The sequence below is a fragment of the Ostrea edulis genome, chromosome 1 (genome assembly GCF_947568905.1).
Source record: "Ostrea edulis chromosome 1, xbOstEdul1.1, whole genome shotgun sequence".
NCBI lineage: Eukaryota > Metazoa > Mollusca > Bivalvia > Ostreida > Ostreidae > Ostrea > Ostrea edulis.
This window is the reverse complement of record NC_079164.1, coordinates 94,375,760-94,391,890: the sequence shown is the minus strand read 5'-3', so window position 1 is coordinate 94,391,890 and position 16,131 is coordinate 94,375,760. Positions and strand designations below refer to the sequence as shown.

Here is a 16,131-nt window from a genome sequence, read left to right as displayed (position 1 = left end):
CAATGCGAATCCAATTAGTTTGTTATTCTATTGGAACATAGCCATGTTGACTCATCACTTTTGTGTTAATCAAATATCTTAACAAATTCTCTTTATACCTGTTATATTGGTGGTAAATTTAAATACAAAATTCTTGTACAGCTGTGGTGGCGTAACAGATAGCAAGCACACAGCTTATATACATATATTTATTGATAAAATGGAATAGGCCTAGACTCTATATGTGAAAAGTTTGAAAAAGACAAAAAACTGAAAAAGTAAAGTTACACAACAGAAACAGTGATAGTGCACATTTACAAATAACCATGCACTATGCGGAACTAGTATGATATTGAATATATAGGAAGAAGCTGACATGAAGCATAATAATATATAATTATCAATATAATATATGGTTGAAAATTTTTAGCACTCATGCGAGTCATGGGCCAAGTGCTAAAAAAGGGGTTGGGCCTAGCGTTAAACTATATATAAAAAAAAAAAATAAAATAAAAATCTGTCACTGTAAAATGTTTTAGTGACAATTTTCATTTAAAAGAATTGAAGAAAGGGGAAAATAAACATTAAGCCTAAAGTGTGAAAGTTACACAACGAGCCGGTCGTCAAGGAACTCCGTTTATTGGCTTACCCGTCGAGTAATGGGAGGCTAGCTCCTTTGCACCCGCATGCTGTGGTCCCCATCTCACTTTTGCAGTGGAAGATGCTTCGGAATTAGAATTAGGGTCATCCTCTGTCATAGAGTTGTAAACAACATCCTCCTCTGATTTCCCAACCATCTTTCTAAATCTTTTGTCAACTTTGCCCTCGTATGATATGATGTAAGTCACGCAGTAAATGTATGATTGAAACGCAAGTGGTTTCGCCCCCATGAAAATTCGCTCCGAGTTGTTTTGTACCCAATATGTGTTCACCTCAGAGATACATGTATGCATGTTCGCCTCAAAGTTGTTTCGCTCCGGTACATATGTATATGTACTACATGTCATAGCAAAATACCTACACTACATCTAGGATTCTAGTCTCCTTTTCATTTTCCTCTTCTGTCCACTCACAATCAATATAAAATGTAAGCTACTGTGTGAACTTATTAGGTTTGCAACTGACTGTCTACGGATATATATTGGGTTGATCAATCTCATAGACGGCGACGTGAATGAGCAATTCAGTAATGGTATTGCCGTTTAATTAGTTTGTAGGTGCTTTCTTTCCTTTTTGTCATTCTGATGTTCTTTGTAGTATTTCGGTAATTTTAAGCCAATCTCTATTAAATGAAAGGTGTAAATGAATCGAAATAGCCTAGACAGGAAATTCACACATTTCGGAGAAATTATCCCGCCAAAAACAAAAAATTAGAAAGGGGGGTAGTAGTATCCATACATACCAAATTTCGTGGAGATCAGAAATATTCGAAACTTCAACGCAATTTTGGGGACAGTTTGAAAAATGTTAGTCACCATCTGCGTCTGCCCGATAATGGCCACCATCAACAAGTAGATTATTCCGGTACATAGAATCACCGAAATTACCGCTAATCACCGAAATTACCAAAGAAATGACCGAAATTACCAATAAAGGGGCCGAAATTACCTCAATGTATGTTTATCTATATACTATCTAGTCACACATCAAATTTCATGAAGATTGGTAACAATTTAAAGGAGTTATGGTCATTAAACCGATTAATGTGAAGCGTAAATTTATACGAGTTATTTCTCATGTTATATATATCGTATTCATGGTATTGATTTATTCAACGTGTGATAAATAGATAAAATAAAATATTTGTCCTGAATTTTATATTGCCATTTGGAACTTACTGGCTATTCATAGTTTGCTTACTGAGTACCTATCGGTAAAGGGAATTAACTCAGATTCACACGTCACAATAATCGGTTTTATGGAAACAATTCCTTCAAATCATTACTAATCTTCATGAAATTTGATGTGTGACTAGATAGTATATAGATGAACATATACTGAGGTAATTTCGGCCCCTTCATTGGTAATTTCGGTCATTTCTTTGGTAATTTCGGTGATTAGCGGTAATTTCGGTGATTCTATGCACCCGATTATTCTGCTATGAAGTACATCATGGTTGCGTGTGCGAATAAGATTAAAAACATAAAAACAGTTAACATATTTGTCACTGAAGCTCTAAACTCTTCCATTGACGGCACGGACACTGTCCCGGATGTTAGCGAGTTCCAATCCTTGATGGTTCGAGGAAAGAATGGGTATTTGCGGTAATCACAGGTGCCATGTGTAGATGGTGGCGGTCATACGTCGTGGTCTATAGATAGCCTTCTTTACTAATGGGAACTTTGTAATGTTCAATCTTATAAAACAGTGCGAGTCGGGCACTTCTTTTTCCAATGATCTCTATTCCAGATGTTATAGCATGTCACTTACGCTGGACCTATTTCCATGCCTATTGGTAACATATCTTGTCCCTCGACGTTGTACCATTTCCAGTCTGTCTATTTTAGACTTGTGATATGGATCCCATACTGGGCTTGCATACTCCACAAGTGGTCTAACTAGAGATTTGTATGCATTGGGAATGACCTTGACCGATGTAGCGCTGATATTTAGATTATACACTTTTAAACGGAATCCTAATTAAGGTTCTATTGCCTTTGTTGCTAATGTTACTAACATGATGGTACCAATGTAGATCAGAAATGAAGGTGCACCCTATATATTTGGCGCTTAGAACGGACTCCAAGATGTGGCCATGCAGTGTATAGGCTGTTTTGATGGGGTTTATTTTCCTACTGGTGGTTAGGACGTTACATTTCATTTGTCAGGATGAAATGACATTTTCCATGTGGATTCCCATTAAGCCGATTTTCCAAGGTCGAATTGTAGGTCTGACATATCCGAGTCTGATCGGATAGTGAGGGAAGCAATCGTATCATCGGCGAATAGTCGAACGGTAGACTTTATTGTTGCAAGCATGTCGTTTATATAGAATAAGAACAACGACGGTCCAAGAACACTCCCCCCGGGGGACCCCTGATTCCACATCTATGCATGGTGAGCGTTCCTCTTCGACTACGACTGACTGGGATCGATTTAGCAGAAAACCCTCTATCCATAGGTAAACCCATCCTCAGATTCCACAGTGCTCGAGCTTGTGTATTGATAGATCATGACTGACCTTGTCAAAGGTTTTGGAAAAGTCCATGATTAGAACGTCGGTCTGTTTGCCTTTACTCGTGTTGATGATGATGTCATCCACAAATTCGACAAGTTGCGTTTCGCAGGATCGTTTACTACGAAATCCATGTAAATTCAATGTGGCTGATAATTGGCGTGGCGGGAATATTGCATTTTTCTCTCTCCGTATTTTGATGATTTGAACATATTTTATTGTAACTGAATTTACAAAGGGGCTTAGAATTTAGAAATATCTCTTCCATATATAGGTCATCGTCGGAATCCATCAGGAGAGAGGAACAAAGTGTAATCAGCCGTGGGTTTCCGACGATGTATATAGGTATATATAACAATATATTTTGGTATGCATAGTATAACAGTAATTGTTACAATGTAACTATAAAGTATGAAAGGCGAGGATAACGAACAGTGATCAATCTCATGACTCCTACAAGCAATACAAAATAGAGTTAGGCAAACACGGAACCCTCGATATACCAGAGGTGGGGTCAGGTGCCTTGGAGCAGTAAGCATCCCCCGTCGACCGGTCTCAACCACCGTGAGCCCTATATCCGGATCAGGTAAATGGAGTTATCCGTAGTCAAAATCAGTGTGCCAATAGGTATGAAACATGTCAGACAACATTTGACTCATAATAGGTTATATTAGCAAATTAGACTGTTATAACGATCATAGAATTTGCAAAATGTTAACTTTAGACGAGACTGTTGAAACTCCTGTGACATCAACATGTTTGTTAGTAGCCTGTCTCGATTTTAAAAATGATCATACGCAAAACAAGCTCTTGCGTATCGAATGAGTTGAGAGATATAGACACCATATTCTTTTTGGATAGCCGTCGAATCTGGAGTCCAAATGCGGATGTGCAAAGTCTTCCACACTGCGGACAAGCTATGTTGCGGGATGTGCTCTGTTGTCTCTCTTTTCTTGCCCGACGTTTCGCTTCCAGATCAACAAGACGTTTACATGTAGTTTAAAAAATCTTGACACCATCTTGTCACAGGCTTTGAGAGAAGTCTTGACTGCATCTTTGTAGCGTTTCAAGGGATTTTCTAGATTGCACGTGCCTGTAACAAGTTCTGGGAGGAACAGCTGTTTTGGGGATTCGGTCATCACCCATTTTCATAACATGACTGGTCCATCTGAGTTGAGCCTTGATTAACAAAGCTTCGCCCCCAGGTATATCTGCACGCTATAGCACATTTGCATTGGTGATCCTGTCCTTCCACTCGACACCCATTATTGTGCGTATGCAGCGTTGATGGAATTTGTCCAGTTGCTTTATGTGGCGCCTATATGGGGTCCAAGTCTTATAAACGTACAGTAGCGATGTCAGCACAACTGCTCAGTATACGGATATCTTAGTTTGCATTTTAGACCAAGCTCAATCCACAGTCTAGTCCAGAGGCGACCAAAGGAAACACTAGCTTTAGACAGACGACTGGATATTTCCATGCCCAGGCTACAATCGGAGGTCACGCGACTGCCGAGATAGGTGAACGCATCTACATTTTGCAAATACAGGTGTTTATTGAATATTGTTACTTAAATATGGGAAGTCGACAGTGGAGAAGCTGAAATTATCCCGTTTGTCATAAAGTTGAGTGTTAGTTTGCCGTTAATATCTATTTTCAAAAATCAATATAATTATGCACTCAGGTGTGCATGAGCCGAGTTGCATGGGATACATTGTAAAGTCAGGAATGATGTGGCATATTTATAATTGTGAAGAACTAATTTTAGTTTTAAACTTTTCGAGTTACTGTCCAGAAACCATGTCTGAAGTTTTCAATCTATTTTCGGTCACTGTGACCTTGACCTTTTTTCTCCAAAACCAATAGGGGCCTTGCTTTGCTGGTATCCAATAATATATCAAAGTTTCATTTGATTCGGATTTAATCTTTCTGAGTTATCATCCGGAAACCAAATTTTTCTGAAATTTTCATTCTATTTTCGGTCACTGTGACCTTGACCTTTGACAATTTTTCTCCAAAATCAATAGGGGTCTTCCTTACCTGGTACCCAACAATATATCAAAGTTTCATTTGATTAGCCCGCCCGCATCACCAAATTCAATAGCCGAGTTCAACTTCGTTGCAACTCTGCTAATAAAACATCTAAGTACGAAGCAGATGTGGAGACCTCTGTGGTGTCTTTTATTTCGAGTTCATAGGGATATATCGAATCGACAAATGAATGTTAATGATTATTGTTAATAGATAAAACTCGTCGATATATCTAAACGTCGAGTTGAAGGCCACAGCGAGAGATATTTTCTTCTCAGTAAAAGCCTTTGAGTAAATTCTGCCTCATAAGAATATAAAAGCAGGTCAGTTAACAAAGGATCACACAATTTGTGCCCATGGAAATTCCAATAGACTGTTGAAAAAACCTGACCACCAAAGACTACGAAGAAATTGTCGATGAGGAACTCTAGCATATTTTATTATTTCAACATCGGAGTACTTGTTACTTGTGCGTGGAATCAGAGTGGTGTTCAACAAAGTATTTCTGGATGACTGCTCACCAGATACAGAGACATATATCATCTTTGCTAGCTTATGGGGGGCGGAGTGGACCGAAAACCCTTGGCTAGCGAATATAACGTACATCTATATATATGTCGTTGCTAGATATGATCTATATTTCCTTTTTCCATTTTTGTTGAAGACGCAACTGTCTATGTCTATTAGGTGAAAGGTGACGAGAACGAACAGTGATCAATCTCATAACTCCTATAAGTAATACAAAACAGAGAGTTGGGCAAACACGGACCCCTGAACACACCAGAGGTGGGATCAGGTGCCTAGGAGGAGTAAGCATCCCCTGTCGAGGGAGTGTACATCGTTTTCGCAAGCCAAGGGTTTTCGGTCCACTCCGCTCTTTTGGGGAGCGGATTGGACCCAATGCGTGTACAACCTGACAATGGTGTAGACCTCTGGTGTGTCCAAGGGTCCGTGTTTGCCCAACTTTCTATTTTATATAGCTTATAAGAGTTATGAGATGGATCACTGTTCGTTATCTTCACCTTTCACAAACCATATCCAAGAACCTACTGGTAAAAGAAAGTGGAATGAAATATTTGAATTAAATGACACAGAATGGAAAATGATCTTCAGACTGCCCTTTAAAGTTACAAGTAATTGTAAACTGCAGTGGTTTCAATACAGAATTCTGAACAAAATTTTAGCTTCAAACTCATACTTATTCAAAATCAAAATTAGAGATGATAAGAATTGTACATTCTGTCAGATAGAAGAAGAAACAATTGAACATTTGTTTTGGGAATGTGATAGTGTTCAGCATTTCTTAAGAGAATTTGAAGTTTGTTTTGAACATAAGACCAATCTTCAAATATCAATAACAAAAAATAATTTTATTTTTGGATTTTTGGATGAAAAGAAAACTATACAAAATAATCTTGTTCTTTGGCTGAAATATTATATCTATACTATGAGGTGTAAAGGGAAGACACTGAATGTAAATGTTGCGATATCGCTAATGAACACATTTTATGAAACTCAAAGACATATTGCATATAAAAATGGTGAAAAAGATTTGTTTGACACCTGCTGGAACCGCTGGAATCAATTATTTCATTGAGTGTTTGTTTGCTGTTGTTGTTTATTTTTTTTGTTTTTTGTTTGAAAATTATCTTGTTTATAAATTTCAATATATATGTACCCTTTTAAAATATATTAAATAATGACTGAACTCATCTCTCTCTCTCTCTCTCTCTCTCTCTCTCTCTCTCTCTCTCTCTCAGAAAATAATATATACATATACCTTTGATAGTTCTTCTAAACATTTTGTACAAGTTTCTTTGCAGAATGTATGTATATATATACTGTGTGTATGTTTAAAAAAAAAATAAATATAAAAAAAAAAAATATCCAAGATCCACTCCGGCCAGACAAGTTTAGCTGCGAGAAAGAAGAAGGAAAATAATAATGATGATAATAAGAAGAACTGAACAAAAAACAGTCTGTTGAAATCTTCACGGGCACGAATTGTGCTCCTTTGTTAGCTGACCTGTTTTTATATTCCTATGAAGCAGAATTTATTCAAAAACTTTTACGCGAGAAGAAAAAATATCTTGCCGTGGCCTTCAATACGGAAGTTCCGAGTTCCCCAAGAATTATTTCCCTTTGTCAAACTCTTCCGTAAATTATGACGTAAAATATTATGACAGTGGGTACATTTTATTTCTTAAAAGATGATATCCAGAGTTTCTGAGACCATCCTATCTCAGGGAAAAGGCAACTTTAGTGAGTTTATGAGTATTGGATAACAAAATGGCTCAAACAAATACTGTTAATTGCCATCTTTCTTTGATAAAAGCGTCACTCATGTAGAAGAGGAAACGAATAATGATTCAATAGCCAATTTGATGATCTTATTCAAACAAAAGTTACGCTTTTATTACATTAATCGTACGTAATCGTTATGTACAATGCCAGTCTACGATATAATTTATACATTGTGTACCCACCATACGTCATAAAATGCGAAAGAGTTCGACAAAGGGAAATAACTTTTGGGTAACTCGGAACTTGCGTATTCGACATTTAGATACATCGGCGACGTATTATCTATTAACAATAATAATTTTCATTCATATGTTGATTCGATATATCCTTGTGAACTCGAAATAAAAGACACTACAGAGTCGTTCACTTTTGTTTCATACTTAGATACATGTATTTCATTGAAAGTAGATATTAATTAACGGCAAACTAACAACCCAACTTTATGACAAACGGGATGATTTTAGTGTCTACATCGTCAATTTCCCATATTTATATAGCAATATTCCATTATCACCTGCATATGGTGTTTATATCGCTCAACTGATTCGATACGCAAGAGTTTCTTCTGCTTATGGTCAGTTTTTAAATCGAAGCAGGCTACTGACAAACAAGTTGATGATGCAGGAGTTCCAACTGTCTTGTTTAAAGTCAGCATTTCACAAATTCTATGGTCGTTATATAACGATCTAGATAGTTTGCCAACTTATGTGTGTAGATCTACAAACTATCATTGGGTCAAATACTGTCTGACGTGTTTCATACCGATGTTAGGCCATTCTTGGCACACTGATTTTGACTACGGATAACTTAGTGTGCCTGATCAAGACAAAGGGCTCACGGTGGGTGTGACCAGTCGACAAGAGATTCTTATCACTGTTCGTTATCTTCAGTTCACCTTTCATGTCTATATTTTATCCTAGTTTTACCCTAATTTTGAAAAGCTAACTCGTTCATTAAATGGAAAGAAGGTTTAAAGTAATAAATTTCATTTCTACATTCAGAGCATGGTATATGGATGGAATAGCAATTGTTTCTTTTTAATATGTCGATGTCGAAATCTAACACTGGAACCCTTAATTTAATAATCTACTATGCGCGACTTATCTAAATATTTATTTAAATTCGAATTATCTCTGTAATTTTTCTATCAAAACACCATGCTCTAAGAATGATAATTTTTCTTCGATTTTCTAGATTGTCACTATTCAACAGCAAGCTAAAACCATTGAACCGATGTTCTGCTAAGAATATTATTGCAGAATTATCATCTTACACACCGCTATTACCCAAATCAAGGAAAGGTGGTATTAATGAGGTACGGAGGGGAGCAATAATGATTATCAAGCCATTTAAATGTGAATTTTGATATATCGCTCGCCATTCAAGTATTTTTAGAGAGATTCTTTAAAACATTCAGATTTCTACTTATTATCTGCCTCTGAACCTCTTTTCAGCCAAAATACTTTGTGGATTACAAAGAAGTTGAAGTTCATGGCGGTGATGGAGGAGATGGGTGCATGTCATTCGCCAAAATTCCAAGGAAAGAATTTGCAGGACCTGATGGAGGAGATGGTGGGAATGGGGGACATGTAATTTTTATTGGTAAGAATTATTGTCGAAATGTTGCATGAGTATACAGGGCTAATATAATATTATATTACAGCTGTAACAGCAATGGAGAAAATGCAACGGACCAGACCGGTTTTCGAAACCAGGCCCCCTGAATATCTAGTCAGGTGCTTTACCAACTGAACTATCTGGGTAGCACAGCGGTAGTGCTCTGCAGGGCTTGCATGAACTTTTTATGTCACCAGCCAGCCAGACTGATTGGTATAATTTCAACCAGTCCACAGAAAAATTTAATTACCAGTCCTGCAGAGTTTTCCAGAAATAAGTATACATATTTCGTTAATGTTATTAAAATGAAATTTAACTCAATATGCCTCAGACAATATTGTAATACTTATGTGGGATTTATATTTACAAATCAGATTCGTCTCGATATCTTATAACAAAGCATGCCAAATGTGTGTATAAAATTTCATAAGTATATTTTCCAAAATAATGCTTTAGAAAATCAACCAGTCCCATCGGACTGACTAAAATAAATGTCAGTTAGTCTGCCAGACTTTTAACCAGTCACAGACTGACGGGCATATGTTAATTTCTAGCCCTGCTCTCACTTCTCACCACATACTGCGACCCAAGTTTGATCCTGTGATCGTAAGTGGTTGTATGTGAGAGGGTATGGTGGTCGCCCACTCAGAACATGGGTTTACTGTGGGTACTCCGGTTTCCTCCCACACAATGACTCCTTGGCATCTACATGCATCAATATTAGTAACCACTATCAAAGGGAATTAACTCTCACACAAAGAATTAATGAATGAACAAATAAGTGAATGCAAGTCAATTTGTCAAAATTACAAATTAAATATCAATTTTAATGAATAAATTATATTCCGTAACGTTTGTATTATTTGTATGTATGTATATATTGAATAAACTTCTTTTTTAACCCGGCTGACTGCTACATTCTTCCCTCCCTCAGCCCAGGATCTTAATCCCCTGGCAGGCATTTTCATCAGTCAGTTCCAGGGGCTGATCTATGGCACCAAATGTAACAGGAAGGGAAAAAATGCAACGAACCAGACCAAGATTCAAACCCGAGCCCCCTCATGTGCTCTACCAACTGAGCTATCTGGCCACTGGCGATCGAACCCAGCCGACTGCTACATGGCAATATCAGTGGCCAAATAGTACTGTTGTGTGATAAAATGTATTATTTGAACCTGTTTACTTTCAGTGTGCTGTATTTTACATTTCAGCATCCAATAAAAAGAAGTCATTGAATCATTTGACTTCACCAGTTCGAGGTGACAAAGGAGTTGATGGAAAATCACAGAATTGTCATGGAGCTGCAAGGGACCACACTTATATACAGGTAAAATATTTGTTTACACATGTGCTATATGCATTCCATTTCATCATTAATGATTTATTTGTTTGTACAGAATTGTTTTGTTTTTTATATTTCTGGGCCCAGTTGCACAAAGATGAGTTAAATTTAACTGACAGTTAACGTCTAGCTATATAAATGTAAGAGTTAATTGGTAGTTAACTGTATGGTAAAGTTAACTAACTGGCATGCAACTGGGTCTAGATAATTAGGCCTATTTTTAAAAATTCAAAACTTGTAATTTAATAAGAATTTAAGTTAGTTTAATTTATTTTAACAGGTTCCCATGGGAACTGTAATCAGTTCAGTGAATGGTCAAGAACTTGCAAATCTGGAGAGTGATGGAGACTATCATATAGCAGGGAGAGGTGGAGCTGGAGGGAAGGGCAATCAATTCTTCTTGTCCAATGAAAACAGAGCACCTGCTGTGGCTGAGAAAGGTGGGAAGGGGGAACATCAGCGCCTTAGAGTTGAGCTGCGAACAATGGCCAACATCGGACTTGTAGGTCAATTTCCATGAAGAATATTCCCTAATACTTTTCTGTATAATGTATAAGATTACTAGGTGAATTAATCATAACTATTTACAAATTTTGCTTAACCTTTTAGGCTGCAAATTTATGCAGACAGTTTTTAGCTCACTTGAACTGAAAGCTCTAGTAAGCATTTCTAATCACTTTTTGTCCGGCGTCTGTCTGCAAACTCTTTAGCATTTTTCACTTCTTCAGGGCTGATTTCAGTCAAAACTTGCCACAAAGCATGCTTGGGTAAAGGGGATTTAAGTTGTTCAAATAAAATGTAAACCCAGGCAATATATCCTGAACTGTTTAAGTTAGGGTTTTCATATTTTGTATGTAGATTCCTTATGGCAAGACCTTACATTTTATTCATACCATGATTTTTGACCTTATGATCTTGTATCATGGTGATGTCATGACCCTTTGGGGTCAGGATGGGGCTACAATATGGGTCATAAAGACAGCAGGATCACGGTGACTCAGGTGAGTAATGTGCTACAGGTGAGCAATGTGACCCATGAGCCTTTTGTTGGGTATGAATTCAATGAAATTGAATGATAATGAATATGAAAATAAAAATACCACAGAACAAAACCATATTCTTCAATATTCCAATGCTTTACATTTTGCCAGTATTCTTTTCTTCATTACTTCTTTGTTTGCAGATAGGATTTCCAAATGCAGGGAAATCTACACTTCTAAGGGCCATTACTAGAGCCAAACCGAAAGTAGCCGCTTATCCTTTCACAACACGAAACCCCTTTGTTGGTATTATGGAGTATTCTGACCATGAGCAAATCACTGGTAAGCATTACACCCCTGTTACATTATCAGCACCAATACCCAGTACATATGTACATCATAATACACCGTATATCCATTGAATAAAAGTCATTTTTACTGGTGATACTTGCATGCTGTGAAAATTTTCATAATGTCAGTTCCATTAAAATGGGTCAATTGTAACAAAAGTGAAACATGTTCTGTATCTACTCATTAGTTAGGCCAATTTTATTTTTTAATTGGTTTACGGATTTCAAAATTTTCAAATCCGTATGGAGGAGGTAAAAAAAAAAAAGTTCTAATGACAAAATGTTAAGTAATAAAAATGAACTTGATTTGAGGTCAATGTTTTATTATCAACTTTAATATTCTCTTCACTGTCAACTTCAGACGGTGGTATATAGCGACTATTGTGCACCTTGGCAACAATGCTGTTTCCTTCAAAAATATTATTTGTTTATTAAATTAACTTTCTATCATTATCAAATGTCCATTGTTTACCATTTAGTTTATATGTAAATCCCAAAATAAAAGAACCACATCGTTTTTCCATTCAAAAGATGGCATCCATGACGTATATAGGGACGCACTAATCACCGGAAGTACTAAAGTCCTGACTGACCTTACCAAGCATATATTTTGTCTAAAAATTTACTTTTAACTTTTAAAGTCTTATTTATGAAGTCAAGTCAAGTTATAAATAAAATTCATGAACCCTATAAACATTTATTAAAAAATTCTGAATTTTATATAGGTCAGATCTATTTATTGTTGGTAGTCAACAAATTTTATACAATGAATGAATTCAATAATGTTAAATATGTTTTCAACCTCCTTCAGTATATGAAGAATTACACATATTAATTATGAAGAATATTTCTTTAAAATTCATTAATAAGAATTTAAAAGTGTATCCTCGGCAAAATGTATACATGGTAAGGTCAGGTAGGGATATACTTGTTTAGATGATTAGTACAACCCAACGTACGTCATGGATGCCATCTGAAAACAAGTGTTTGTTTTTATTTTGGGATTTACATATCTAAATGGCATGCAATGCATAACTAATGCTAATTAGAAGTTAGTTTCATAAACAGTTAAACTTATTGGAAGCAAAAAGCATTGTTACTAAGGTGCAGAATAATTGTTAGCACCGGCTGAAGTTGACTGATATTCCACACATGACGCATGAATATTATGGACTGTCCCGAGATTTCGACCACAGGCACTATATTATGTTTACAGGAAGACAATTTTATTTAAAACGTCGAGTGCCTGTGATTTCGATGGAGGCGTCTGTCCAAATATCCAGTCCAGTGGAATCTATTTTCTTTTCTTTCTTTCATATTCTTTTTTTTTTTTTGTGAAAAGGAAAAATTTCAGCGTCGGAAATATAAAAAGAAGTGAAAAACCATTTTATTTTTTTTCCCAACATCCCAAAAATTCAGTGCGACGGATCCGTAAACCAACTCAATTAAAAAAAAAAGGCCTTAATCACATATCAAACAGATTCCTAAGTTGAAGCATAGTGGAGAAAGTCTGAAAAATATATTCGACACAAAGTCTCTTAAATCTTGTAAAGATCTTTCAACTGTGATAAAACTGGAATTTGATATGTGAACATACAGTAGTAAACCACATACCACAGCTTCTTTAAGCATGATGAAGTAAGTTGTGACAGACGGACAGACAGACGGACGCAGCACAGCTTCAGTAGTGGGCTAATAAGCCATGCCTGCTGTGGCTTGTTTACAAATGCTTAGAATATGTGAAAATGTCCGGATCTATTTCCATTGTTTGCTTCAATTTATATATTTGTTAGCAATTGATGTGTTCTGTCTTTTTTTTTTCCACTGAAAACACATACTGTATAAGTAGAATTTTTTGCGAGACATAAATTTAGCAATTTTTTCATTGATTTATTTAGTGAGAGGTAATATTAGCGATTTTATAATTCCAGGAAAGATAGCTATTACCTCCAATATGGAATAAATTGTTAGCAATATTCAATTTTAGCTATCTCGTCACTCTCGCTGATAATGCCAAAATTAGATCCTCGCTAAAAATTCTTAGTATACAGTATTTTCATACTATATATTTTGATTCTTAAAGTCGCGATGTGTTCGTTTTCAGTGGCAGACATCCCGGGACTGATCAGGGGAGCTCACCAGAACTTGGGTCTAGGTTTTTCCTTCCTTCAACACATACAGAGATGTACGTGTCTTCTGTATGTCATAGATCTCTCGTACACGGAACCCTGGACGCAGTATAAAGCTCTACAGTACGAACTGGAACAGTATCAGAAGGGTCTCTCCATGCGCCCTAATTTAATTGTGGCCAACAAGGTGGATCTAAGTGTGGCAGAGAAGAATCTGGAGGTGCTGAAAGACCACGTAGACTTACCTGTGCTTGCTATTTCTGCAGACAAAGGGAAAGGACTTGAAGCATTGATGATGCAGATCAGAGAACTCTATGAGAAACATAAATCTGAGAATCAAATGAATAAATGATGAAAAATTCTGATGTACCTGGGTATGTGTTGTATCATCTTTTATCAAAAATTTACATTTCGATCATGTTTTCTTTAAAAAAAAATTAAAAATCTAGAAACAATCATGGGACTTTGAATGTTTTTGTGACATCACCTGACTAAATAATCAATCACATTCAATTAAAGTATGTATTGCAGGTCTGTAGGGATAAGGGGCCAGGTGACGTCAATTTTACCATGGAAAATTTAATAGAAGCCGTAGATTTTTATATAGAGATTAAAATTAATCAAATTAGGGTGGTTAAATGGTGAACAATTTAAATATACAGTCGATCCTTGTTTTCTTGAACTCAACAGGGCCCCAAGAAAAAAACTACTGTTTCAAGTAAATGCATTTTGCAATAGTATTTATGTGACCATTCAACAGGGGATGTTTACACCTCCTAGGCACCTGATCTCACCTCTGGTATATCCAGGGGTCTGTGTTTGCCCAATTCTATTTTGTATTCCTTATAGGTGTTATGTGATTGCAAATCATTGTTCGTTATCTTCACCTTTTTTATTTAAGGTATTAGTTATCTTCACCTTTTTTATTTAAAGGACACATCGCATGTTTTTAAACTTTTTAATTTTTATACCCCCCCCCCCCCACAACAAGTTGTGGGGGGGTATACTGGAATCGGGTTGTCCGTCTGTCTGTCCGTCTGTAGACGCAATGGTTTCCGGGCTCTGAAGCATTATCCTTTCCACCTACAGTCACCATATCATATATATGGACTACCTATGGGATGAAGATGTTCCCTATCGATTTTGGGGTCAAAAGGTCAAGCACACTGGACATCGAAGTAGCAATATGGTTTCCGGGCTCTAAAGCGTTATCCTTTCCACCTACAGTCACCATATCATACATATGGACTACCCATGGGATGAAGATGTTCCCTATCGATTTTGGGGTCAAAAGGTCAAAGGTCAAGTGCACTGGACATTGCAGTAGCAATATGGTTTCCGGGCTCTAAAGCGTTATCCTTTCCACCTACAGTCACCATATCAAATATATGGACTACCCATGGGATGAAGATGTTCCCTATCGATTTTGGGGTCAAAAGGTCAAGCGCACTGGACATTGAAGTAGCAATATGGTTTCCGGGCTCTAAAGCGTTATCCTTTCCACCTACAGTCACCATATCAAACATATGGACTACCCATGGGATGAAGATGTTCCCTATGGATTTTGGGGTCAACAGGTCAAAGGTCAAGCGCACTGGACATTGAAGTAGCAATATGGTTTCCGGGCTTTAAAGCGTTATCCTTTCCACCTACAGTCACCATATCATACATATGGACTACCCATGGGATGAAGATGTTCCCTATGGATTTTGGGGTCAAAAGGTCAAAGGTCATGCACACTGGACATCGAAGTAGCAATTTGGTTCGGTTTGTCATGCCATTTGTTTTTTACACTCAGAAAAGAGGTAGTTTATACCTATTGCCAACACCCTTTGGGAGATTGGGGTAAGCGGGGGGTATTCTTAGTGAGCATTGCTCACAGTACCTCTTGTTTCAGCAAAATTAATTCATGTCATGCCTAAAACTACTTTACATGTGTTTAAATGAAAGTTTGCGTAGTTTTCGAGTTTGAAAGCGATGAAATTCAAATCTTGCGATATGCATATTTTCTTCGATATTTTACGTGCCATTATCTGTGACGTCATATGCGACCTCGAGCGAGAAGATTTGAAAACAGTTGATAGCCATTTCATAAACAGATTAGATTTAATTGACAAACAAACAATTATCACATTAACAGCTTGTAAATAACACTGCATCAGGGTGTTTTGTACCGTTTAAGGGTGTACTTGCTGTCAGTAGAGAGGATTTGGACTGTGTTTT

At 36.8% G+C, this 16,131-nt stretch overlaps 2 protein-coding genes across 2 annotated transcripts in view; one reads left to right on the top strand and one right to left on the bottom strand.

Moving 5' to 3' along the window:
- LOC125673353 (plasmanylethanolamine desaturase-like) overlaps positions 1-849 on the bottom strand; it is a 12,386-nt gene extending 11,537 nt beyond the window's left edge. Inside the window, exon 1 of the mRNA XM_048909915.2 lies at positions 629-849. Coding sequence (XP_048765872.1) covers positions 629-776 — 148 coding nt within the window. The 5' untranslated portion in view covers positions 777-849. The remainder of the gene's footprint in view (positions 1-628) is intronic.
- A 7,761-nt stretch (positions 850-8,610) lies between these two features.
- On the top strand, positions 8,611-14,366 carry LOC125673335 (mitochondrial ribosome-associated GTPase 2-like). Its single transcript, XM_048909880.2, has 6 exons — positions 8,611-8,805; positions 8,945-9,092; positions 10,319-10,434; positions 10,730-10,951; positions 11,633-11,771; positions 13,884-14,366. Exons 1-6 carry the CDS (start codon positions 8,659-8,661, stop codon positions 14,258-14,260), a joined length of 1,149 nt encoding a protein of 382 aa, XP_048765837.1. The 5' UTR covers positions 8,611-8,658; the 3' UTR covers positions 14,261-14,366.
- The last annotated feature ends 1,765 nt before the right edge of the window (positions 14,367-16,131 follow it).

Excerpts from the sequence above, each read along its gene's own strand:
- LOC125673335 (XM_048909880.2), top strand. The coding sequence starts at position 8,659 with ATGATAATTTTTCTTCGATTTTCTAGATTGTCACTATTCAACAGCAAG. Across the intron at positions 9,093-10,318 it reads GGGACATGTAATTTTTATTG|CATCCAATAAAAAGAAGTCA; the intron begins GTAAGAATTATT and ends TTTACATTTCAG. Across the intron at positions 11,772-13,883 it reads TGACCATGAGCAAATCACTG|TGGCAGACATCCCGGGACTG; the intron begins GTAAGCATTACA and ends GTTCGTTTTCAG.